This window comes from Notolepis coatsorum, assembly GCF_963971535.1.
Source record: "Notolepis coatsorum genome assembly, chromosome: 17".
Classification (NCBI taxonomy): domain Eukaryota; kingdom Metazoa; phylum Chordata; class Actinopteri; order Aulopiformes; family Paralepididae; genus Notolepis; species Notolepis coatsorum.
In genome coordinates, this window is record NC_140181.1 from 101,525,815 (window position 1) to 101,553,332 (window position 27,518).

At 42.3% G+C, this 27,518-nt stretch overlaps 1 protein-coding gene across 1 annotated transcript in view; it reads right to left on the reverse strand.

The window, feature by feature from the left end:
• The window catches only part of LOC311244181 (putative chitinase 10), a gene marked incomplete at both ends in the record, with an annotated part of 77,420 nt that overhangs the window by 16,993 nt on the left and 32,909 nt on the right, over window positions 1–27,518 (reverse strand). The window contains 14 exons of the mRNA XM_084333588.1: window positions 668–850; window positions 966–1,089; window positions 6,803–6,927; window positions 11,221–11,386; window positions 12,173–12,229; window positions 15,715–15,919; window positions 16,104–16,214; window positions 16,761–16,893; window positions 17,160–17,276; window positions 18,479–18,661; window positions 18,777–18,900; window positions 19,462–19,586; window positions 21,653–21,818; window positions 25,599–25,655. Of these exons, the coding sequence (XP_084189714.1) occupies window positions 668–850; window positions 966–1,089; window positions 6,803–6,927; window positions 11,221–11,386; window positions 12,173–12,229; window positions 15,715–15,919; window positions 16,104–16,214; window positions 16,761–16,893; window positions 17,160–17,276; window positions 18,479–18,661; window positions 18,777–18,900; window positions 19,462–19,586; window positions 21,653–21,818; window positions 25,599–25,655 (1,876 nt within the window). The remainder of the gene's footprint in view (window positions 1–667; window positions 851–965; window positions 1,090–6,802; window positions 6,928–11,220; window positions 11,387–12,172; window positions 12,230–15,714; window positions 15,920–16,103; window positions 16,215–16,760; window positions 16,894–17,159; window positions 17,277–18,478; window positions 18,662–18,776; window positions 18,901–19,461; window positions 19,587–21,652; window positions 21,819–25,598; window positions 25,656–27,518) is intronic.

A 27,518-nucleotide genomic window follows, 5' to 3' on the forward strand; every position in this document is an offset into this window, starting at 1 on the left:
CTTGACTTAGATTTCATTGAACCTAACTTTTAATATTGTCACAACTTCAGTCAGTCTTTAATACGTTCTTTGTTTACTGATATTAACTCTCCTGTCATTTCAGACCTGGACACACTCTCCTGCCGATCACATTCACCTGCCCTGTTCCACTGACACATGCACACCTGCCCCTTATTAGCTAACCAGCCCTTAGTTAGACCTGTTCATTTATCTTGCACCCTGCCAGATTGTCTTACCTAGTTATCCAGCTTCTGCTATTGACCCTCCCTGTTGGATTTTGGATTTCGGGCTTCTTCTTATATTGACCCCTGCCTACACTTTACACTGTCCCTGCCTGCCCCCTAACTGGATTTGTTTGCTACATGGACTGATATAGTGGTATTGAACCATGATTACTCATTAAACTGTTTCTCAGTTCACATCTGAACTGTCGCTGTGTCGTTGCTGCTGGGTTCTTGTCTGCCATACTGTGGGCCGTTACAAATATGGGGTTGCATAGAATTCCTTCCCATATTCATTGAAGATGCTCCAGTTTTTAGCTCATGACAATGAGATGCTATATGAGATTAAAACCACAATACGAGGCAGCTCCACGAGCACTGTTGCCCATTACAGTCGCCCCCAAAAAAGGTCTCTGTGCATCTTCACTGTCTCATCATTCACTGACCTCATAGTACGACAAGGATCCAGCTTCTCCAGTATAGGGTCCAGCGGAGGCGGGTCCACTGGCTGGTGCTCCGATGCCATTGGCCGCTGAAGAAGTGCGGAATGTGCGTCCATAGGTTGCAAAACCCATCATGAGCTTCTCAACAGGAGCCCCCTGGTCTCTCCAGTACTTCATAGCAAAGTCCTGTAAGGGAAATATAAAACGATGAATGCGTTGCTATAATAAAGAATGAATCGGTCATCAGGCGTCTCGTGACGATATGGAACGATCATCTCTGATGTGGAAGTTCTTCACTCACCACATTGTAGTAGATGTTCTCTCCCACATCTGAAGAGCTATTGTACAGAGGACTGTTGTGGCCAGTGAATGGGTCCCAGGCTCCATGGAAGTCGTAGGTCATGACATTTATAATATCTAAGTACCTGGTACACAAACACACAAACACACAGTGACACAAACACAGACTGGTTGATGACATTGTACTATATTAAAACCTATAGTATTCATACATGATATAGAGATTTACTACATAACTGCTGTAGTGTTTTATAGTATTCCTGTGTTGTTGTTTTTTCACATCTATAGAATTGTATCACCACAATATTACAGTGAAATGCTATGTTTCTGTAGTGGTTACTATCATTTACAAAAGTTCATTTTCATATGTTGTATGTGTTTTATAGTATTCCTGTGTTTTTAAAATGGTCATATCTATAGCATTTTAACACTGAACTATTAGAGTGAATTGCCATAGTATTTTTGTAGTGGAATATTATAGAAATATATGGTGACTGACTATTATAATACTATATTATTCCTGTGGTTTACCATAGAAATTATTTGTAGTGGTTCCCTATAGCATTTCTATAGTAACCGGTAAAAGTAAAAAAAATAACAAATTTTTTTATAATAAAAGAAAACAACAGGAATACTATACTTTTACAGTTCATTTTAACAGTTCTGTATCGTTAGTGGCTTAGCTTGGCATCGCCTTCTGCACTATCTCGCGTACGTGCACGCGTACTGAATAAACCACAAATGTACCTCTAATACCAGTATTAGTCTGACCACACCCCTCATCAGCTTACCTTCATAAGCAGGTGTGTGGTCACCTGCTCTCCTCCTTCTCGCTTTCACCACAAGGAAGAGGTGCCTCGGTAGATCCCCACACTTGACACCATGATGGAAGAAATTGGATTAGGAACAGCTTGGGAAACAAGGATACGTTGACATCATATCTTTATTTTCTCTCTCACTATTTTCGAGAAAATACGGCGATATTGTCTTCGTACTGGAGTGTCTAGAAGATGATGATCATTCTACAAACCCTCCACCGGTTTTCGTATTGGGAGCACGCCGCTGCATGCTTCTCAACTGCAGTTCCTTGCTGTGTTTGTTGGGGTGAAACCTGTCAGGCCTCAGCTGAACTGTCGGACATGCCGCTGTTGTGAGGAGCGGTGCGTTCCAGGTTGGGTGAGTAGTGTTTGCTGGCGGGCTCCACTTGTCTGTTAGTGCTATGGGGGCTACTAGACAAAGTTTATGGAAACCGGCCCCAGGCTAGGGTCCTTTGTTTAGCCGTCTAGGCGACAGAAGGCCTTGGTCTGGCGACCATTATAGTTTTAACTAGTGGGCCGCGACCATTGACACTGGTGATCCCTGTGTGTTCTGGACGAGTGGATTCTCTCTGTCACCGTGTTAAGACCCCATCTTTCATATCCAAATGAGAGTATTCCTTCACGAGGGGATATGTGCATGTAATGTGCGATAGCGGCAGATTCATGTTCAAAGTCAGCTATACAGGCCAGTTGGTACTGTGCTGATTCCGCCGGACGTGTTAATGTCACCGTTGTGAAGCGGTGTTGACGTCTTGTTTTCTCTTTTCTCTTAAAAAGTGAGGAGGGTTCAGAACGGCGCCCTGTCTGGGTGAGTGTTATGTCATTGTTTACATGTTCATAGCTTACGGTTAGCCGGTCGGTGGCCTGGCGCGGGGTAGCTTGGCTTCTCGCGCGCCGCCGGGAGCTCGCTCCTGATCGCGTGCGTCGTAGATCGGCGTCTCGCGAGCGGAAGCGATAGCACCCGAACGGTTGGAGCAGCCGTTAGCTTGATGCTATTCTGTTGAACGTGCTTTGATTTTTAACATGTTTTACACTCTTGACCACGACGTCATCCTTGACAGGGGATGTTCGTCAACCCTGCCTGAGCCTAGACGGGGATTGCGTCAACAAAGAGGGCTGTGTTCTACGGTGGCTTGTGACTGCACTTCGCTGATCTGCGTTCCGGGCAGGTACGGGGTTGGCCAGACCCTCATAACACGTCTTCTGGTTTTACCTTGCTAAATGTATTGTGAATGACGGTGTTTTTTCCCAAAACGTGTGTTGTTGCAATGCATTTGAGATACGTTGCGGGTTGTGTGTGAGCTGTTTTTGTCACTGGCAGTAGCTTCTCCGTGCAGGTCGTGATGTATTGATCTGGTTGTTGTGTGAGAAACATCATGGTGTTTATGTGTACCGTGTACTCACTACTAAGGCAACTAACCTATGAAGCTATGCTTGGTGACGAGTGAGTAAAAGAATGTTCTTTCTCAGACTGTAATGACAATGGACAGTGAGTTCACACATTAACAGGTTTTCCTGTTTTAACTGGCCGTATTGAGGGTAAAATAGGAGGATTGTGTTTTTCCCCCCCCGGTTCCCTGGGGACTTTATCACCTCCTATCAGACATGTTGTGCATTAATTGTGTCTTTTGTGTGGTAGGGATACGATGTAACTCTCAGCTTGATTGCTGAGGTTGTGCTAAATCTGCTGGAGAAACTTATTTCCTAAAGGGAAATTGGTTTGGTTGCTGTCATGTGTGCTTAGCAAGGCCTGTGGTCGATACTAATCAAGAATGATGTATTCTCTCATTGTGATGATGATGGGTTGTGTGTGTCATGTGACCTACAACTGGGTTGTACTGGCCACAGAAGCACATGTGTATGTTGGACCGGGGTTCTTAGAGCCCTCTCTATTCTGTGTTTTTCCTTAGTAAAAATCAGATAGCAGGTTAGCTCGTGCGCTGTGTGGAGCTGTGAAACGCTTCATAGAGCTGACTATGACTGTGTCATATTCTCTTTTTGTCGTTACGTCGTATCATGGGTGTGGGGTCGTAAAGGGGTGAACTGGTAACCTTTCCTCTCCCCATTGTTCTGTCGGTCAGGGGTACACCCCCTGTCCTTCAAGGTTCCCGTCACGTGGCGGTTCGGCACGTTACGGGGGGGGGGGGGGGGGGGGGGGGGGGAGGGAGTTCCTGGTCCCACGGCCTGGTATATTGGGCGTGTGCACCGCAGGAATTCCCCCGCCATAGAGTACGTCACCGTGCGCGTCTCTGTTGGTAGGACTTCCGTGTGCTGTTCAGGTCCATGTGATGGATCTGTTTTCAGGGGGGGTGGTCAGGGCTCCTCCTCACCAAGCGCCTACTCAGGCCTTCTGTGAGTTCGGACTCCTTCTTCCATGTGATCCATGTGAGGAAGCCTCCATCAGAGTACAGAGCCTTCCTCCTCAGATTGTCAAAGTGAGTGGACCCTCTAGAAGGGTCCTTTTCTATTGTATGTATATTCGATTCAATTCGTTTATTGAGTGTGTATGGGTTCGGTGCCTCTTCCCCGGAGGCCCTAAAACCAGTTTTTTACATGGCTCAAGGTGCAATATATTCTTTTCAATCTGTACAGCTCGCGTGGGAAGTCTCTCTGGGGATCCCCGTCTCTTTCCTATGGGAGGGTGGTGGGATGTAAAAATGTGAACATTTTTTACCCCGGCTGTGTAGACTGGGATACATACTGTTGATGCTTCCTTCTTTCTATTCCAGAAGTGTTGGAGTTAGGGAGTGTCACACCCCTCTTGTCGTTCCCCTGGGCGCCTTGGGGATTCAATGACAGGTCTAAATAGCCTGTTCATTGATGGGGGTGTGTCCCGACGCACGTATAGTGCTAGCTCGCTGTAAACAGGCGATTGACTGGCACGCCTTAGTTGCTTGTGGTTGAAACAGCGTTTTTATAAAGCAACTGAGATGGGGGTTTTTCCTCTTCCGGCGACCACATCCCATGACCTGGGTGGGTTGTCGACGGATCCTCGTTCATGTCTGGGGGATGATGACGGGATGGATCTGAACATATGTAGTGGGGTCTCACGCCCTTGGGGTGGGCCACCAGGCGCGGTTCGTCCCGACGTCTGGGTGGCGCCTTCTTTTCATGTTAAGATCAACACGCATATCTGCCCTTCTCCTGGAGTAGGCATGTCGGCGTGGTTAGGGCACGGGACTGGTTCTGGTCACGCTGGTCCAGATCAGTTGAACCCGTTGTCCGCCGGGGATGCAGATCTGCTGTTCTGGTACCCTGAGGGACTTGGGCTTTTTTCAGGGGGAAAAATGCCAGGTCGGTCTGGGTGTCACAGGGTTAAGCGCTATGGAGACCCTGGTTGGGTATGTTTTTACTCAGCACTGTCGTCATGGCTTACAGCCATGCCATTCTGTACGCGCTCGATCTCGTCGGATCTCGGCCGCTACACAGGTTGGTCCTGGTTAGTACTTGGTTGGGAGACCGCCGGGGAATACCAGGTACGGTGTGCTTAGGGGCTGGTTCTCCATTGTTTTTCGCTCCTCTCTCACGCATGGCGAAGAGGGGCCTGTGGGGGTGGTTTTTTGACCTCCTCTGGTGACCCTGTGCTTCCCGTACCGCCAGGCCCGGTCCGAAGTGATGTTTGCGACCCGTAGGCCTGGGTTAACCCTTTTTGGAAACTGAAACACTTGTACTGCGGTATAGCCGGTGTATACCCGCAGGTGTGTTTTGGAGTTTTTTCTTGAGGGGTTATAGGAACAACCACCGCATTGGGTAACACCGAGGTGGTTGATTCCCTGGTGTGTTGGAGCAGTGTCAACTCCCGGGTTCACCGGTTGAGGGTGCCCCTGCACGTTCATGACGTCTGCCAATCGTGTCAGCCTTCTCTGCCTCGACCCCTCTGGGTGGGGGTTGTTAAATGGAGGCTTGGTCATGCAACACCGCCAGCTTACGCTCCTTCCGCCGGGGCGGCTGTGTTCAGCTGTCCCCTCTGGCGCCTGTCTCGTCCGCAGTCTCCAGGCTAGGGTTAACAGCCTGTTGCCTGGTTTTTCCCCGGTGCGCTGCCTGCTTCCGTTGGTTAACCTTTTTTGTGTGCTTACGGCCATGCTGACTGCCTATTCTGCAGGGTCAGTGTGCCAGGCGGTGTACTATTGGGGGGACGGGGCCCGCTCGGCTTACTGGCCTGGTTGGTTCCGCCTGGGAATACCAGGTGCAGTAACTGAGGGGCCTTTGTCCGAATACGCTGGCGATGTGGGGGGCGGGGCACTACGTGCCCACCTGGTGGGGTCTTGATGCTGGCATCATGGACTTCTCCGGGCCCCCATTCCAGGGAGTCCAGTCCTTTTGGTGGGTCTGGGTCTTCCTTCGTGCTCCGCTGCTACGGCCTTGCCACGGGGTTGGGTTTGCCCTTGACCCCGTGATTCTGGGGGCAGTAACGAGGTTGTTCCTCCGTTCGTTCCCGGGTGGCATGCGGGTTGTGCGTGTGTGTAGTCGTGGGTCAAGCCACGGTCTGCTCACCCTGTGCGTTGAGTTGCTTGAGTGCCTCTTCGCACGGTCGGGTCCGTCGCCCTCCCGTGACGTCCCTAATAGGGGGGCTACCCTCCATTAGGGGGGGTCGGGGGGGCTCGGCCCTCCCTGTTCTGATGGTTTTGGGGGGCTGTCAGCGGGGTGTATTTGTCAGCCAAGTGGCTCCGCTTGGCCTCCCTTGTGCAGAAGGCGATGCCAAGCTAAGCCACTAACGATACAGAACGTTAGGTTATGACTATAACCAAGTTCTGTTCGGACGCCGCTGCAGCCCTTGTCCTCACCTTGTGGTGAAAGCTTGGGAAGGAGGAGAGCAGGTGACCACACACCTGCTTATGAAGGTAAGCTGATGAGGGGTGTGGTCAGACTAATACTGGTATTAGAGGTACATTTGTGGTTTATTCAGTACGCGTGCACGTACGCGAGATAGTGCAGAAGGCGATGCCAAGCATCGCCCCTAACTAACAGAACTTGGTTATAGTCATAACCTAACGTTAATTTTCACATGGGTTGAACTCACTTTGAAACCTCAGCGACCTCATATCCGTTGTCAATAGTTCCCTTCCCAGCAGCCACTGCAGCTGTGAGCAGCAGCCTTGGTTTATTGGTGTCTGCAGCTTCTTTTTCAAAGGCAGCAATTAATTCCTAAATTCAAAAACACAATGGGAGATGACAATAATGTGTCCTGTATTTTATTAATAATAATAACTAGACAATTCCGTGGGGGAAATTGTGAAAGTGTGGGTGATGCCTGTGCACCGCCGGCCAACGGGAGAGGGTCTCTCGCGAGTCTCTATGACAAATGGTTGTTATAGGTGGTTGCTAGGGTGTTTCTAGGTGGCTACTAAGGTGTACTAGGTGGTTGCTAGTGTATTGCTAGGTGGTTACTAATGTGTACTAGGTGGTTTCTAGGGTGTTTCTAGGTGGTTGCTAGGCTGTTATAGGTGGTTGCTAGGGTGTTTCTAGGTGGTTGCTAGGGTGTTATAGGTGGTTGCTAGGGTGTTTCTAGGTGGTTGCTAGGGTGTTGCTGGGGTGTCTAATGTAAGTGGTATAGTTAAAGGGTTAACCCATTGTATAGAGGTCATGGCTAACATCCACCAATGAATGTAGAAGTCAGTACTGAGTTGATTGACACCTCTCTTAAGTCTCATGCACATGCACATGCAGGCGTCAATCAACTCAGTACAATTAAAAGCCTAATTGACACAAATCCATCCCCAATGCATTTCAATGAGGCTGCGCTTCCTTCACTCTCACCATAATTAAAGCAAAACGATAAGACATGAATCTTATTTTTTTTTAATATGAGCACTTGAGAAACTTCATGAAGGGTTATGTGCAATATTGTGCAATTCCGTCGACAATTGTGGCCCATGTGGCGATCGGAAGACAAGGGAAGGAACGGTGAAATCACAGATTTCAGCTAGAGTAGAGCAGTGGTTCCCAACCTTTTTCCCCCCAGGGACCCCCAAACATCTCTGATGAAATTCGCGGACCCCCTCCTAATAAGATACCATAAAATACTTTTATTTTTTTTCATTTTAATAACAAACTGCTTATACACAGGCATATGCATCACAATTAGACCCACTATGCTTCTTTGACTTGTGCCTTCAATCAACAAATCTCATCTTGCACCATATGCATTTCAAAATGTTTGGCCAATATTCAAATGCTGTATTCATCCTCTCAAATCAGGCCCTAATGGTGAACGGTTTGCATTTATGGAACAAATCAATGCAACAAATTAAACTAAATATGAGACAGGAAATTCCAATCAGTAGCAGAGAGAATCTGTCCTAGCTGGGTTTAATACCTATTTTTTGTCATTTTAATAACAAACTGCTTATACACAGGCATATGCATCACAATTAGACCAACTATGCTTCTTTAACTTGTGCCTTCAATCAACAAATCTCATCTTGCACCATATGCATTTCAAAATGTTTGGCCAATATTCAAATGCTGTATTCATCCTCTCAAATCAGGCCCTAATGGTGAACGGTTTGCATTTATGGAACAAATCAATGCAACAAATTAAACTAAATATGAGACAGGAAATTCCAATCAGTAGCAGAGAGAATCTGTCCTAGCTGGGTTTAATACCTTTTTTTTGTCATTTTAATAACAAACTGCTTATACACAGGCATATGCATCACAATTAGACCAACTATGCTTCTTTAACTTGTGCCTTCAATCAACAAATCTCATCTTGCACCATATGCATTTCAAAATGTTTGGCCAATATTCAAATCCTGTATTCATCCTCTCAAATCAGTCCCTAATGGTGAACGGTTTGCATTTATGGAACAAATCAATGCAACAAATTAAACTAAATATGAGACAGGAAATTCCAATCAGTAGCAGAGAGAATCTGTCCTAGCTGGGTTTAATACCTTTTTTTTGTCATTTTAATAACAAACTGCTTATACACAGGCATATGCATCATAATTAGACCCACTATGCTTCTTTGACTTGTGCCTTCAATCAACAAATCTAATCTTGCACCATATGTATTTCAAAATGTTGGCCAATATTCAAATCCTGTATTCATCCTCTCAAATCAGGCCCTAATGGTGAACGGTTTGCATTTATGTTGAATGAAGTAAGAATCCACTGCAGTAAAAATATCCTCACCTCGAGTGGTGGTAGTAAGGTTGACTGACATGAGAATGTCCTGCTTCAGATCCTCATTTTCGATATATTGCACATAAACGATGAGCACAGCCTCGTCTGCGACAGTTGTAGTTTCATCAAGTTGTATGGCAAATGGACCCTTTCTAAGCTTTTCTGACAGCTGCTGCTCGCAATCACTTGACATCTTATCAATTCGGTCTTTCACTACATTGTTCGAGAGTGGTACTGATTTTAGTTTATCCGCCACCTGTGGGCCGCACAGTTTCTAAACCATTTTGATGCAGGCTGGTTTGATGAGCTGCTCGCCAATATTGTGCGGTTTCTTTGCTTTTGCAATTAAAAGCGAACACTCAAAGGAGGCTTCGGTAGCCTTCTGTAAATCACTGCCACCCCTACTCCACGCTACTCTAACATCAACAGGCTTGTTCGCCTTGAGAGACTGTTCTTTCCTCCGAAAAAAGTCTGGATCCTTCCCAACGGTTTCTGGGTGCTTAGACGCCTGATGTCTCTTCAGCTTGCTGGGCTTCAGGCTCGAGTTTGCCAACTTTTCTCCACAAATCACACACTCGGGTCATTTGTCTGGTCCCTCAGTGAAGCCCATGGTGATGTAATTTTCGCGATTGCTGTAGGTCCTAACTTTTTTTGCAGATGAGCTGCCGTCATCTCCTTTTTGTTTGTCACACATTTTCACCTCTGGCGGCTGACTGCAGACGAGCCGAGAAAGTTAACTAGCGTGCTAGGCTAGCTACAGAAAGTGATACAGTCAACTGATTCGCGTTTTAGCGGCTACCCGGTAGCCTACTGTTAACGTTCAAAAATCATGTCTAGATGTTTATTTATTTATCTTTATTTTTTATTGTAGTGGAGAGACTATTCATGCTTCTGATGATAAAAATATGCTAATTAAATATTTCTCTAAAAAAAAAAAAAAAAAAAAAAAACTCAAATCATCTGTGGTCTGGCGGACCCCCTGCGCCCCCTGGCGGACCCCAGGTTGGGAATCACTGGAGTAGAGAGTCCATAGTGTGTATGTGGAGCATGACTGTCAAAGAAATGGCCATAAGTTGAGATAGAAATGTCCAATTCCATTTATCTAAAATATTTATATTTTCTTTTATCAGCGAGGGCACAGTCGTCGCATGGTTTTGGTGTGTTGTTTTTATATCTACGTCCAAAAGTGAGATCACTGTCGCAATTTACAAAAGGTGATGGTAAAACAAAAAAATTCTGTTTCTACACTCTAGTTATTTACATTATGCCATTCATTCCTATGGACCAAAATTGCCCATTTAGAGTCAATTTGTACCCAAACGGTGCGGTGAAACTTTCCAAAAAGTAATAGCAACTCGAGTTGGACCAAGCTGGTCATTCTGATACCATGCCATCAAACAGCGCCCTCTAGGCAAAAGAGCCCTGCCTGGTATCTCACTTTGTTTCCATTTTGTGGTCTGATTATGTGTAGGTTGGAGTTTAGTAAGGCTGAGACGATATGCCATTTGGAAGAATCGATAAATCGGGCCACATTTTTTTTATTATTATTATAATTGTTAAAAAAATTATAATAATAATATTATTATTACGGCATCTTCCTGATCGCTACAGGCAGCATCCTCAGCAATGACTCGCTGTCGTGGGCCAACTAGAGCATCACAAAAAATACAGTGAGTGCACGTCACACACACACACACACACACACACACACACACACACACACACACACACACACACACACACACACACACACACACACACACACACACACACACACACACACACACACACACACACACACACACACACCGTCACACACACACACACACAAACTAACATTAAATAATAGTTTTTTTCTTTAAGAAAAAAGTAATTTAAACGTTTTTATATAAAAAATTATTTACACATGCAAATTATCGATTTCACGCAGTTAGTGGTCTCAGCCTTAGAGTTGACTAACTTATTATTAATTAATAATACTATATTATTAACTCGAATTTTAGTGTGAATGTCCCTCCCTAATCCCCACTCATCTGCAACTCACATCGGACCAAAATAACAAATTTAAACAATGTGTAATACCAAACAGGGCTCTTTTGCCTAGGGGTTGCTGTTTGACAGTATTGCAGATTCTTCCTTTAATTGTGGTCCATTGTAGCTCAATGGGTAGAGGTTAGAGCCCACTAACACTACCAAGATCAGGAGTTTGACCCACACTGAAACATGTATAGTCATTCCATTGTACATTTCTTTGTGTCTTTGTACTAGAAAGGCGTCAAATGCAGTCCCAACTTCAATTCCCAAACCGACCTTGCAGAGCAGGGTGAATCTCTTCTTGTCCTCCGGAGGGCTTCCTCTTGCTCCAGGGTATTCCCAGTCCAGGTCCAGTCCATCGAAACCACGTGTTCTCAGGAAACTGATAGAGGACTGGATGAACGTCTGGCGGTTGGCAAGGGATGAAACCATGATGGTGAATCTATGAAGATAGCAAACAAGAAACATCTGCCATGATATTTTTGACATCAAGATAAACACAATGTTCCCAATGTGATCCAATAGCCTCAACATTGTGGAATCTGTTTTATATGTTAGGCATTCAGCAGATGCTCTCCTTCATAGTGACTTACTACAAGTGCAATGTTAAGCTGAGATTCTTGTATCACTGACACAGCTAGTACCCAACATGAGGAGTACTGAGGGAAGATCGACAGTGTCTAAATAACCTCAGAGTACATAACTAAACACAATGATACATACTGTACATACATACATACATACATACATACATACATACATACATACATACATACATACATACATACGTACGTACGTCCGTCCGTCCGTCCGTCCGTCCGTCCGTACATACATACATACATACATACATACATACATACATACATACATACATACATACATACATACATACATACATACATACATACATACATACATACATACATACATACATACATACATACATACATACATACATACATACATACATACATACATACATCACATCATACATACATACATACATACATACATACATACATACATACATACATACATACATACATACATACATACATACATACATACATACATACATACATACATACATACATACATACATACATACATACATACATACATACATACATACATACATACATACATACATACATACATACATACATACATACATACATACATACATACATACATACATACATACAGAGTGGGGGGAGGGTATACTCACTGGGCAGATCCGAAATTCCAGCCACCAACAGCCAACAGCGTTTTTAGCTCAGGATTGCTGTAAAAGAGATGGGCACAATTCTCTGAGTCTCTGATGTATTGTTTTTGTTATGCTTCATTCTGGAATACTGGTACTATTTAAAGGTGCTATCAGGCCCGGACTGGCCATCGGGAGCACCAGGAGTTTTCCCGGTGGCCTGGCCTGCACCTGGCCAGGCCATTGTTTCTAGTTGTGGCGGCGGCGCGGCGCGATAGTTTTTAGATAACCAGGTGGGTGGGGAACAACCAGGATTTCACTGGCTGCCACAGAGTTGGAGAACTATCTGACTCTCTCCCTCACGCGGACACACACACACACAATGGAGCCGTGCTGCCGCTTGTGATTGGTGGAGGCGGGACCAGGCGATACAACTGATTGACCGTGGAGGCGGCGAATGGAATGGCAGATGGCACACTCCCAAAAGGAGTTGTTAAATCTGACATTACAAAAAACAATATGTGGTGGGGCTGAAGTTGAATAAACAATTTATGAAAGAGAGAGTCAAAATAATTCCAAGATAATTCAAAGATTACACACCTTTGCCACATTGGCTACAAACATAATCACTGCAAAGTTATCAAAAAAATAAGAATCTGATCAGACACAAGGGTTAAGTTGTTGTTCCCTTTCTAATTTCCTCAAACATCTAGTCTAGTTAATGTGATCAATATTATTTGACAATTGATGCTTTTTGATGGAAATTTCAGTCAGTGAGCTCATACTTTGAGCTAATTTTATAGTTAAAATGATTGAGACAACGCAATCTTCTGTCTTCGTTGTGCATGCATGCGTGTGCTCACCACACGTGATACATGTGTCACTATTCTGGCAGTGGCTACTGTTATTATAGTATTGTAATGAAAGGTCTGTTATTTAATGTTTGTGTAAAGGGCTATTTTAACTGTTGATGGGTTCAGTAAAGTGAATATGGTATTGTGCTCTTGCCTTGTTTGAATAGCTGGAGAGAGTGGTTAACTGTATTATAATAGTAAATAGAAAAATATGTTGTGCTCTTGCTTTTTTCTTTTTGAAGGTGGAGAGAGTACCATTGCTAGTGCCACAACAGTTTTATTTGAGGTTCATAACAGTACATTGTACTAAGCAATTGTTGGCTCATTAGTTTGTGATTCACATGCACTAAAATTCACCAGAATGCAGGAAATTAAGTCTTTGTAACTAAAATTTTCCGGGTGGGGGGCCCCCAGACCCCCCACTTAAAAAGTGGCCTGATTGGGGCTATATTTCGCGCTATATCTCCCGGTATGAATTATTTCCCCAGTCCGGCCCTGGGTGCTATAGATAACATTGAGCCACTATGTCCCCACCAGCATGTCAGCATGTCTCATGTAGCAGCAAGTTTATAAAATTAGGTGCTCTGTGAATGTTTTTATTTTTTTAATGATTAGTCTACATAAACATTTGATCTATAGCACCTTTAACCTGTTAAGCTGCAGCCCTATTTTCAGAAAATCTGCCTAAAAGTACATGCCCAAGTAAATGGAAGATTGCTCCACTTCTATAAGGTCAATTTGCATGTTCTTATCTATCTATAAGAAATATAGGTATCTAGGAACATCTATGGACCTCAGGGAATGTATTCCCAGTGTCCAAAATATTGTGTATGTTACTATGCTTGAGTAAATTGTGATGAAACAAAGGAGAATATAAATAAAAAAAATTCTTTGCATCTTTGACGGTGAATAACACCATGCTAACATTGAGTTTGGAGGAATTTCACTGAGCTCATTCAGCACCTTGTTGAGATCAAGTGTACAAAAATATAAGCAAATGAATAAAGGGGAAATGATTTACAGCGTTTTTTGTAGATACAGTACTGAATTTTGACATCCGGACACCTGCAATTTGAATTATAGAATATCAGGCCTATAAATGCCCTTATTATGGCCATGTCATACATCTATGGATAGGGCCAAATCTCGTCTTTCCAGTGGCAGTTTTAAATCTGGATTTAGTCATTTCCTCGTGTTTAGTCATTTCCTTCCTTCCTTCACATTATTCAGAGAAACTCTTACTTTTTAAACATTTTAAATCATTGGTAAACAAACGTAGTGCTGAAAATATACACTTTGACTGCTGTTTTGATAGGGTTAGGGTATTTACTCTTGGCTACATTTGAAAAAGAAACACAACATTAATTCACACGGTCTGTAATGTATTGATCATACCCCTCCAATGTACAGTTTCCTCCCCCTCATATGTATATATTCTCTTTTAGAAACGCTGTCTGTAAATAAACAGTACTGTATATTTGTATGTCATAAATGTCTGGATGTATGTCATAAATGTCTGGATGTAACAGTACTGTATATCTGTATGTTGTGTATGTCATAAATGTCATTATGAATTGAAAATAGGGGACCCTGATGTAAACAAGATGAAAGTCTTTCTCTGGTCTGCATCCCCTTAACAATTGTATGTATTGAGCGGTACTGTATTGTACCCATTCTGCAATCTGTTAATAAAATGTTCAATCAATCAAATCGATTTATGACGAGAATAGCAGGGGACCCTACAGCTTAACTCATTGCCTGCCACACTGTTTCCCCATCTGTACTCGCTGGCGCCAGCTTTTTTGACAATTTTCACGATATTTCACGATCTTTGCGGAGCTATTGTATATTCTATATTATAGCTATGGCTCATTTGACAGGCACTATTTATACTCCAACATGTAAAAGAGAGTTAGTTTCTACATACCCTCGTTCGTGCACAATTGGGGGCGTTTTTCCGACGCTGCGATCATTACATGCACATGTTTTATGATGGAGTTTTGGTAAAGTAGATGTAAAATAGATGTTACCTTTGTTTTAAAGGTACTCCATTTCTCACTTCGAGTCCAAGTGAATCAGAACAGGATCAATACATATAATGTTAGGAAATGCACCTTATCGTCCATAATCATCATCCATATAATCCATTTAGTCTTTTTCATAATATCCAATAGTTCCCTATAGGCGATCGCCATTGTTGTCCTGCTCACAGCTGCTCGCAACCTACTAGTAGAGTGAGTTCCTATAGTTGTTTGGGGGCTGGGGCCACCCGCACTAAACTGGCCATATGCATGTTCATCATCATCATTAGGTGGCTTCTTCGTTCCGAAGGTTGCCTATCACTCTCCACCTGGCGGGATGCAATCGCCATTGCAATTTCAAGGACTCAGATGAGTCACCAAGGTCGGCGTGACTGTTTTGAATAGGAAAACTGAAAAAAAAATAAGAAAAAAGGATCTAAACCGGAGAAATATCTGGGTTGGCGCTCAATCGCTGGATTTGAAACCCGAGAAATATGGGGTTTGGCGCAGAAAGAGGAATCGTGAGAAACATGCAAACACTGATGTTATTGTTGCAAGATAAGAGTTTACATAACTTGTACTGGTGTACATGAGTGATACAGGGGTGCGTTTACTGTATGGGTCTGAGTCTGATATTATCTGTACAGTTCACCTAGATGACTAGATGATACTACCAGCGTATACAACTCACCTAGTCTTCAGTCCATTAAAAGCCTTGTAGAGAACATCGTCATTCCACTCATAGGTGACCAGTTCATTGGCGTGGTTGATTATAGAGAAGGCATAGATCAGATGTGTGCAGAGGTTGGGATCAACGTTGGCAGGCAGGTATTTTCCAGCCCCAGTCCGGTACTGAGACCAGTTGGTGAAATAACACACCAGTTTGGTAGATGACACTGATAAAAGCAGGAATGAATAGAAGAGTTTCATTCCCAAATGAATCACATTAAAAACCACAACAAACCACACAATGCAATAAATACAAATAGGTTATTACAACTATTACATGACTGAACACCTTTGTTTATAAAATAGGGACATTTTTATAGCCATCAACCTTCCCCCCACAGAAGCGCCTACCAGGAGCAGTGGTGTTGGTGATGGTAGTAGTGGTGGCAATATTTGGGTGCTCCGGGTCCTTAGTTGTGACTACTGGTGGCCGGGTGGTCATGGGTGGAGGAGGTGACAAATCTGTCAAGACAGCATGTGTTAATTAAGTTAGTTAATTTAATTAAACACTGGAAAGAAATTATCTCATTAAGTGTTTCAGTTTATGTGTTAAAGGAACACTCCAACTTATTTGCTATCTCCCCCTGAGTCAGACATGAAGATTGTTATCAGTTTAATTGTGTGCTCAGTAGCCCCAGGGATAGGTCCAGGTGCATGCTGGCCTAGCTTAACACAAGGACCGGAAGCAGTAGGGAACAGCTAGCCTAGCTCCATCAAAAGTGAAGAAATACAACTATCCAACAACTCCAAAACTAACGTAGAGATAAAATTGATAGCAATCTTCTTGTCTGACCCAGGGGTTAGATGGAAAATAAGTTGGAGTGATCCTATAAAGGTGCAATCAGTGAGATGTTTGATTGATTGGCATGAGGATCACGTAGACCATGTACAATTGTTTAGAATAAGCACATAGTCTTCACTGTCCTCGTTCCAAATAATTGGAAATCTTACAGTGTACCTTTAACCTTTATATTATGAATCAAGTGTTGAGATTTAATTTATTTTCACCTGAAGCCAGAAGAGAGCGCAGGTGGCCGATGAGGGGGTAGTTGCCCTCTCCACAGAACTGTCCAGCAAAGTCATCCTGGTCCAGAGACCAGATGATGGCACCTCCAAACTTGTTGTCCTTCAGATATTGTACCTATGGAATAATAGTTGGCACCACAACAACCATTTTCAACCCTCTCAATTGCCATTAGTTTGGGGTAATTGGACAAAGCAGAGAGATATACTGTGTTTCTGATATACTTCATCAGTTAGTTAGTTTTCCATTATTTCTTCAACAAAATGTACAATGCTTGGTTGCAGCAAAGTGACTTGAAAGCTTGCCTCTGAAACCTTTTCTCTTTTTAATCTCTCTGAAAGATTGGAATATAAGACTGATATCACCGATATGTTGTAAATTACCTTGATTTCATAGCTTTTCTTGTTGTCAAATCCGACCCACTCATTTCCTTTTGTGGCATAGGGCACCATTTGCTCATCAGTCCAGTGGAGATTGGCTCCTTGAAGGAAGGTGCAAATCTGTTGAGAATATACAGTGACTCTTAAACGTGGTCCATGAGGTATGGGGATATATGCATATTCATGAGTAATTTATCTCAACTTAGATTTCATTGAACCTAACTTTTAATATTGTCACAACTTCAGTCAGTCTTTAATACGTTCTTTGTTTAAGCATTATTATACTCATTAGATCACGCCTAGGGGTGGTTGTTAGGCCCGACGTGCAGCGGAGGGTCGTTAGACCCCCCCTAGGCGTGATCTAATGAGTATAACACACGACTTCAAGTGATGTAATGCTTTTATACAATGGCCGAATTCACCCAACCTTATGGCTATACTCAATAAACACACAGTAATTGAAGCATAATGGAGATTTATTCACAAAACCATCCACAGAGAAAGTAGATCCAATAGTAGATCCAATCTATGGCGGACTCATTCAGACTCATTAAAAAAATATATATAAGTAACTCGGTTGTGGGAGGGATCTGGGGTCATGTGGAGTGTGTTATACGAAATAACAACGACTAACTTGACAGTTTCAGCCAATCAGAATCAAGATATTTGCATGCCATTGTATAATTGCTGATATTAACTCTCCTGTCATTTCAGACCTGGACACTCTCTCCTGCATCTCCTGCTGATCACATTCACCTGCCCTGTTCCACTGACACACACACACACCTGCCCCTTATTAGCTAACCAGCCCTTTTGTAGTTAGACCTGTTCATTTATCTTGCTCCCTGCCAGATTGTCTTACCTAGCTATCCAGCGTTTTGCTATTCTGATTCATCCTGCCTGTTTCTGCTATTGACCCTCCCTGTTGGATTTTCGACTTCTTCTTATATTTACCCCTGCTTACTCTTTACACTTTCCCTGCCTTCCCCCTAACTGGATTTGTTTGCTACATGGACTGATATACTATGGTATTGGCCCCTGATTACTCATTAACTGTTTCTCAGTTCACATCTGAACTGTCACTGTGTCGTTGCTGCTGGGTTCTTGTCTGCCATACTGTGGGCCGTTACAAATATGGTGTTGCATAGAATTCCTTCCCACATTCATCGAAGATGCTCCAGTTTTTAGCTCATGTCATGACAATGAGATGCTATATGAGATTAAAACCACAATCCTGAGGCAGCTCCACGAGCACTGTTGCCCATTACAGTCGCCCCCAAAAAAGGTCTCTGTGCATCTTCACTGTCTCATCATTCACTGACCTCATAGTACGACAAGGATCCAGCTTCTCCAGTATAGGGTCCAGCGGAGGCGGGTCCACTGGCTGGTGCTCCGATGCCATTGGCCGCTGAAGAAGTGCGGAATGTGCGTCCATAGGTTGCAAAACCCATCATGAGCTTCTCAACAGGAGCCCCCTGGTCTCTCCAGTACTTCATAGCAAAGTCCTGTAAGGGAAATATAAAACGATGAATGCGTTGCTATAATAAAGAATGAATCGGTCATCGGGCGTCTCGTGACGATATGGAACGATCATCTCTGATGTGGAAGTTCTTCACTCACCACATTGTAGTAGATGTTCTCTCCCACATCTGAAGAGCTATTGTACAGAGGACTGTTGTGGCCAGTGAATGGGTCCCAGGCTCCATGGAAGTCATAGGTCATGACATTTATAATATCTAAGTACCTGGTACACAAACACACAAACACACAGTGACACAAACACAGACTGGTTGATGACATTGTACTATATTAAAACCTATAGTATTCATACATGATATAGAGATGTACTACATAACTGCTGTAGTGTTTTATAGTATTCCTGTGTTGTTGTTTTTTCACATCTATAGAATTGTATCACCACAATATTACAGTGAAATGCTATGTTTCTGTAGTGGTTACTATAATTTACAAAAGTTCATTTTCATATGTTGTATGTGTTTTATAGTATTCCTGTGTTTTTAAAATGGTCATATCTATAGCATTTTAACACTGAACTATTAGAGTGAATTGCCATAGTATTTTTGTAGTGGAATATTATAGAAATATATGGTGACTGACTATTATAATACTATATTATTCCTGTGGTTTACCATAGAAATTATTTGTAGTGGTTCCCTATAGCATTTCTATAGTAACCGGTAAAAGTAAAAAAAGAACAAATTTTTTTATAATAAAAGAAAACAACAGGAATACTATACTTTTACAGTTCATTTTAACAGTTAATTTTCACATGGGTTGAACTCACTTTGAAACCTCAGCGACCTCATATCCGTTGTCAATAGTTCCCTTCCCAGCAGCCACTGCAGCTGTGAGCAGCAGCCTTGGTTTATTGGTGTCTGCAGCTTCTTTTTCAAAGGCAGCGATTAATTCCTAAATTCAAAAACACAATGGGAGATGACAATAATGTGTCCTGTATTTTATTAATAATAATAACTAGACAATTCCCTGGGGGAAATTGTGAAAGTGTGGGTGATGCCTGTGCACCGCCGGCCAACGGGAGAGGGTCTCTCGCGAGTCTCTATGACAAATGGTTGTTATAGGTGGTTGCTAGGGGGTTTCTAGGTGGCTACTAAGGTGTACTAGGTGGTTGCTAGTGTATTGCTAGGTGGTTACTAATGTGTACTAGGTGGTTTCTAGGGTGTTTCTAGGTGGTTGCTAGGCTGTTATAGGTGGTTGCTAGGGTGTTTCTAGGTGGTTGCTAGGGTGTTATAGGTGGTTGCTAGGGTGTTTCTAGGTGGTTGCTAGGGTGTTGCTGGGGTGTCTAATGTAAGTGGTATAGTTAAAGGGTTAACCCATTGTATAGAGGTCATGGCTAACATCCACCAATGAATGTAGAAGTCAGTACTGAGTTGATTGACACCTCTCTTAAGTCTCATGCACATGCACATGCAGGCGTCAATCAACTCAGTACAATTAAAATCCTAATTGACACAAATCCATCCCCAATGCATTTCAATGAGGCTGCGCTTCCTTCACTCTCACCATAATTAAAGCAAAACGATAAGACATGAATCTTATTTTTTTTTAATATGAGCACTTGAGAAACTTCATGAAGGGTTATGTGCAATATTGTGCAATTCCGTCGACAATTGTGGCCCATGTGGCGATCGGAAGACAAGGGAAGGAACGGTGAAATCACAGATTTCAGCTAGAGTAGAGAGTCCATAGTGTGTATGTGGAGCATGACTGTCAAAGAAATGGCCATAAGTTGAGATAGAAATGTCCAATTCCATTTATCTAAAATATTTATATTTTCTTTTATCAGCGAGGGCACAGTCGTCGCATGGTTTTGGTGTGTTGTTTTTATATCTACGTCCAAAAGTGAGATCACTGTCGTAATTTACAAAAGGTGATGGTAAAACAAAAAAATTCTGTTTCTACACTCTAGTTATTTACATTATGCCATTCATTCCTATGGACCAAAATTGCCCATTTAGAGTCAATTTGTACCCAAACGGTGCGGTGAAACTTTCCAAAAAGTAATAGCAACTCGAGTTGGACCAAGCTGGTCATTCTGATACCATGCCATCAAACAGCGCCCTCTAGGCAAAAGAGCCCTGCCTGGTATCTCACTTTGTTTCCATTTTGTGGTCTGATTATGTGTAGGTTGGAGTTTAGTAAGGCTGAGACGATATGCCATTTGGAAGAATCGATAAATCGGGCCAAATTTTTTTTTATTATTATTATAATTGTTAAAAAAATAATAATAATACTATTATTATTACGGCATCTTCCTGATCGCTACAGGCAGCATCCTCAGCAATGACTCGCTGTCGTGGGCCAACTAGAGCATCACAAAAAATACAGTGAGTGCACGTCACACACACACACACACACACACACACACACACACACACACACACACACACACACACACACACACACACACACACACACACACACACACACACACACACACACACACACACACACCGTCACACACACACACACACACAAACTAACATTAAATAATAGTTTTTTTCTTTAAGAAAAAAGTAATTTAAACGTTTTTATATAAAAAAATATTTACACATGCAAATTATCGATTTCACGCAGTTAGTGGTCTCAGCATTAGAGTTTACTAACTTATTATTCATTAATAATACTATATTATTAACTTGAATTTTTGTGTGAATGTCCCTCCCTAATCCCCACTCATCTGCAACTCACATCGGACCAAAATAACAAATTTAAACAATGTGTAATACCAAACAGGGCTCTTTTGCCTAGGGGTTGCTGTTTGACAGTATTGCAGATTCTTCCTTTAATTGTGGTCCATTGTAGCTCAATGGGTAGAGGTTAGAGGGCACTAACACTGCCAAGATCAGGAGTTTGACCCACACTGAAACATGTATAGTCATTCCATTGTACATTTCTTTGTGTCTTTGTACTAGAAAGGCGTCAAATGCAGTCCCAACTTCAATTCCCAAACCGACCTTGCAGAGCAGGGTGAATCTCTTCTTGTCCTCCGGAGGGCTTCCTCTTGCTCCAGGGTATTCCCAGTCCAGGTCCAGTCCATCGAAACCATGTGTTCTCAGGAAACTGATAGAGGACTGGATGAACGTCTGGCGGTTGGCAAGGGATGAAACCATGATGGTGAATCTATGAAGATAGCAAACAAGAAACATCTGCCATGATGTTTTGACATCAAGATAAACACAATGTTCCCAATGTGATCCAATAGCCTCAACATTGTGGAATCTGTTTTATATGTTAGGCATTCAGCAGATGCTCTCCTTCATAGTGACTTACTACAAGTGCAATGTTAAGCTGAGATTCTTGTATCACTGACACAGCTAGTACCCAACATGAGGAGTACTGAGGGAAGATCGACAGTGTCTAAATAACCTCAGAGTACATAACTAAACACAATGATACATACATACATACATACATACATACATACATACATACATACATACATACATACATACATACATACATACATACATACATACATACATACATACATACATACATACATACATACATACATACATACATACATACATACATACATACATACATACATACATACATACATACATACATACATACATACATACATACATACATACATACATACATACATACATACCAGTGGAGGTTTCTCTATGACAACACGTGAAACACAAATTCACTCATAATTCATAATTATTATTAATTTACATATACCTATATATATATTTTTTTTTATTATTATTATTATAATTTTTGTATTATAAATGTTTTCCCCTGTAAAAAAATGCCAGTATATTTTTTTTTTCAAAAATGGCCAAAATTGACAGCTCTGAGCAGGCCTGCACTGCAGTAATGCCTGCAGTAATTATTCATGAGAATATCTGCACAGGTTGTCCCACGGTTAAATAAATAATAAATAATAGCCAATCAAAATAGGCTATTAACGGCATCTAAGCACGGTCTGTGCAGTTAAACTCTTGCCATTGAATGGTGGATTGAATGATTGACAGCCTTGTTATCCAATCAGCTAATGGTTTCTATTTTGCTGCTCTGCGGCTCTGCAGCTAGCATGATTGACAGCCTTGTGGCCCAATCAGATAATGGTTTCTCTCGTGCCGTACTGCGGCTCTGCAGCGAGCTTGTTTACAAAATAATTTTTATCTCAGTTTAACACTATGGTCGCCGAAAACGCCTTAGGACGTCTTTCCTAGCCATGCTCATTCCGCCGAACACGGCGTAACTCGTCTTTGATATCAATATTTAAAAAATCTGTGATCGGAATCATATTTCCCCTCCGGAGCCCTGACACACACTGAAAAGCTCCTCTCAACTCTCTAGCGGTTCAAGAGCGCCATCTGGTGGCCGATCGGCAGATCGAGACCGGATATCAACCTTTGACCCAGCAGGACTCACTCCATATGGGGTCCGGGCACTCGCTAATGTTAGAGAGACTCCGTCTTTACACAGTGAACATCGATCGGTGCAAATAACTCGAAAAAACAACATGATTTGGACGTATATACTATTATACAACCTGGAAATGGATCGGGTATTTCGACATCCCATAATGGAAAAAAATTCTGTTCCACGCTCATCTGCCAGCGGCGCGAGGAAGCCACGGTAAGATTCAGCGTTATTTTCTAACGTCTTCTATACTAACTGCTATGATGAACATATGACCCACATTAGATGAATGGTATAACATCCGGTCAACATCAGATGACGTGTAGTAACTTCCAGAACCACGTCCAGTTGAAATTTATTATCTGGCACAGATCGCTATCAAACTGTATTTCATCATCAATATAATGCATTTGGGGCTATAAATCACATTCTGGAGAAAGCTGCAGAAAGAGATGAAAACATACTTATACTTTAGACCATATTTTAGTATGAATATGTGAATGAAAAAGTTTAACGTTGCTACACCATGAACAATACATATAGGACATTGAATGGGCCCTAATAATGGCAATCTAGCAATATAATTTAAAAAGTTATAGCCCTGCAAAGAAGGGGAACTTCTCCATGTTAAATATAGCTGGCAAGGGATGGTATATCATGAATTTTAATGATGGCGATTAAAGTGTTAAGAAGATAACTTGTTGGAGCTAACGTAGCTAAAGGGCTACCACCGCAGCTATCAGGCCCAGGGTGGAGTGTTTTGTTATTGTTCATGATTATTGCCGTGCAGTTGTAACGTTATGCAAGTCTTGTGAATGTCTAAGCAAACGGCATTGTTTGATTGATTGATTGAAAACTTTATTAATGACGCAATGAAGCATATAACACTAGTTAGAGGGGAAATTCGGATTCCTCTCGGATTCATTCATTGAGCAGAACTGCAATTCGCTCAGCTGCAGAAACGTTGAGGAGACAATACCCACAGGACTTGGAGATGAACTTTGTTTGCACTGTCTGTCTATTGTCTACACATTCTGCCGTGTATTGAATTGAATTGTAAAACTTTATTAACAGATTGCAGAATGGGTACAGTAAAGTACAGCTCAATACATACAATTGTTAAGGGGATGCAGACCAGAGAAAGACTTTCGTCTTGTTTACATCAGGGTCCTCCATTTTCAATTCATCATAACATATATGACATACATGACATACAGATAGACAGTACTGCTACATCTAACCATGCAGAGGAACTTTCGCGGTCACAGGCCATACTGGATATCACGTCGGAAATTAGGGACGTGAAAATTAAGATGCCACCGTACCGTAATAGGGGATACGACGACGGTGACGATGATTAGACAAAATTGACCTGATTCTGACCATATGCGGTATATCTGCCTCGAGCTGCATGTTATCACCCCCCCCCCCCCCCTCCCCCTTCCCACCCCCCCCCTTATCCTTTTCTGCTGTGGAACAGACCGAGGCCAAGGTCAACGCGGAGGAGTTGACTCTCCGGCGATGTGATTTCTGGGAAAGAGGAGACAAACTGTACTGTCTGGAAGCGATAAGATTGATGAGGCCCCCCCCTACCCCCACCCCATTTACTGTACATTGAGGGGGTTGTGTTAGGACATTTACAGGGGCCAGTCATAGCATACTGTGTTATTTGTTGATGGGCCCGAGCCATACTGTACATGGTCTGCTTGGTTTGATCGGGCCGCCGAGCCACTGTATACTGTATGGTCTGCTTGGTTTGATCAGGGGCCGCCGAGCCACTGTATACTGTACATGGTCTGCTTGGTTTGATCAGGGGCCGCCGAGCCACTGTATACTGTACATGGTCTGCTTGGTTTGATCGGGCCGCCGAGCCACTGTATACTGTACATGGTCTGCTTGGTTTGATTTAGGGGAGTGGTCTGCCGTGCGGGGGGGCCCCGACATATTGCGCAACGCCACTGCATACCATTGACTCAGAATGGTCTGTTTTATTGAAATCGTCACAGCAGTATAGTTTGTTTATACTTCAGAAGGATGATATTTAAACATGGTCCCCAAAATGAATGGAAGCGAATGAGGAGCCTGACACCTGGGAGGAAAAAAATTGGTCAGCAGCCTCCACTGATACATACATACATACATACATACATACATACATACATACATACATACATATTATACATCCATCCATCCATCCATCCATCCATCCATCCATCCATCCATCCATCCATCCATCCATCCATCCATCCATCCATCCATCCATCCGTCCGTCCGTCCGTCCATCCGTCCGTCCGTCCGTCCGTCCGTACGTACGTACGTCCGTACGTCCGTACATACATACATACATACATACATACATACATACATACATACATACATACATACATACATACATACATACATACATACATACATACATACATACATACATACATACATACATACATACATACATACATACATACATACATACATACATACATACATACATACAGAGTGGGGGGAGGGTATACTCACTGGGCAGATCCGAAATTCCAGCCACCAACAGCCAACAGCGTTTTTAGCTCAGGATTGCTGTAAAAGAGATGGGCACAATTCTCTGAGTCTCTGATGTATTGTTTTTGTTATGCTTCATTCTGGAATACTGGTACTATTTAAAGGTGCTATAGATAACATTGAGCCACTATGTCCCCACCAGCATGTCAGCATGTCTCATGTAGCAGCAAGTTTATGAAATTAGGTGCTCTGTGAATGTTTTAATTTTTTTAATGATTAGTCTACATACACATTTGATCTATAGCACCTTTAACCTGTTAAGCTGCAGCCCTATTTTCAGAAAATCTGCCTAAAAGTACATGCCCAAGTAAATGGAAGATTGCTCCACTTCTATAAGGTCAATTTGCATGTTCTTATCTATCTATAAGAAATATAGGTATCTAGGAACATCTATGGACCTCAGGGAATGTATTCCCAGTGTCCAAAATATTGTGTATGTTACTATGCTTGAGTAAATTGTGATGAAACAAAGGAGAATATAAATAAAAAAAATTCTTTGCATCTTTGACGGTGAATAACACCATGCTAACATTGAGTTTGGAGGAATTTCACTGAGCTCATTCAGCACCTTGTTGAGATCAAGTGTACAAAAATATAAGCAAATGAATAAAGGGGAAATGATTTACAGCGTTTTTTGTAGATACAGTACTGAATTTTGACATCCGGACACCTGCAATTTGAATTATAATGCATTTGAATATAGAATATCAGGCCTATAAATGCCCTTATTATGGCCATGTCATACATCTATGGATAGGGCCAAATTTCGTCTTTCCAGTGGCAGTTTTAAATCTGGATTTAGTCATTTCCTCGTGTTTAGTCATTTCCTTCCTTCCTTCACATTATTCAGAGAAACTCTTATTTTTTAAACATTTTAAATCATTGGTAAACAAACGTAGTGCTGAAAATATACACTTTGACTGCTGTTTTGATAGGGTTAGGGTATTTACTCTTGGCTACATTTGAAAAAGAAACACAACATTAATTCATACGGTCTGTAATGTATTGATCATACCCCCCCAATGTACAGTTTCCTCCCCCTCATATGTATATATTCTCTTTTAGAAACGCTGTCTGTAAATAAACAGTACTGTATATTTGTATGTCATAAATGTCTGGATGTATGTCATAAATGTCTGGATGTAACAGTACTGTATATCTGTATGTTGTGTATGTCATAAATGTCATTATGAATTGAAAATAGGGGACCCTGATGTAAACAAGATGAAAGTCTTTCTCTGGTCTGCATCCCCTTAACAATTGTATGTATTGAGCGGTACTGTATTGTACCCATTCTGCAATCTGTTAATAAAATGTTCAATCAATCAAATCGATTTATGACGAGAATAGCAGGGGACCCTACAGCTTAACTCATTGCCTGCCACACTGTTTCCCCATCTGTACTCGCTGGCGCCAGCTTTTTTGACAATTTTCACGATATTTCACGATCTTTGCGGAGCTATTGTATATTCTATATTATAGCTATGGCTCATTTGACAGGCACTATTTATACTCCAACATGTAAAAGAGAGTTAGTTTCTACATACCCTCGTTCGTGCACAATTGGGGGCGTTTTTCCGACGCTGCGATCATTACATGCACATGTTTTATGATGGAGTTTTGGTAAAGTAGATGTAAAATAGATGTTACCTTTGTTTTAGAGGTACTCCATTTCTCACTTCGAGTCCAAGTGAATCAGAACAGGATCAATACATATAATGTTAGGAAATGCACCTTATCGTCCATAATCATCATCCATATAATCCATTTAGTCTTTTTCATAATATCCAATAGTTCCCTCTAGGCGATCGCCATTGTTGTCCTGCTCACAGCTGCTCGCAACCTACTAGTAGAGTGAGTTCCTATAGTTGTTTGGGGGCT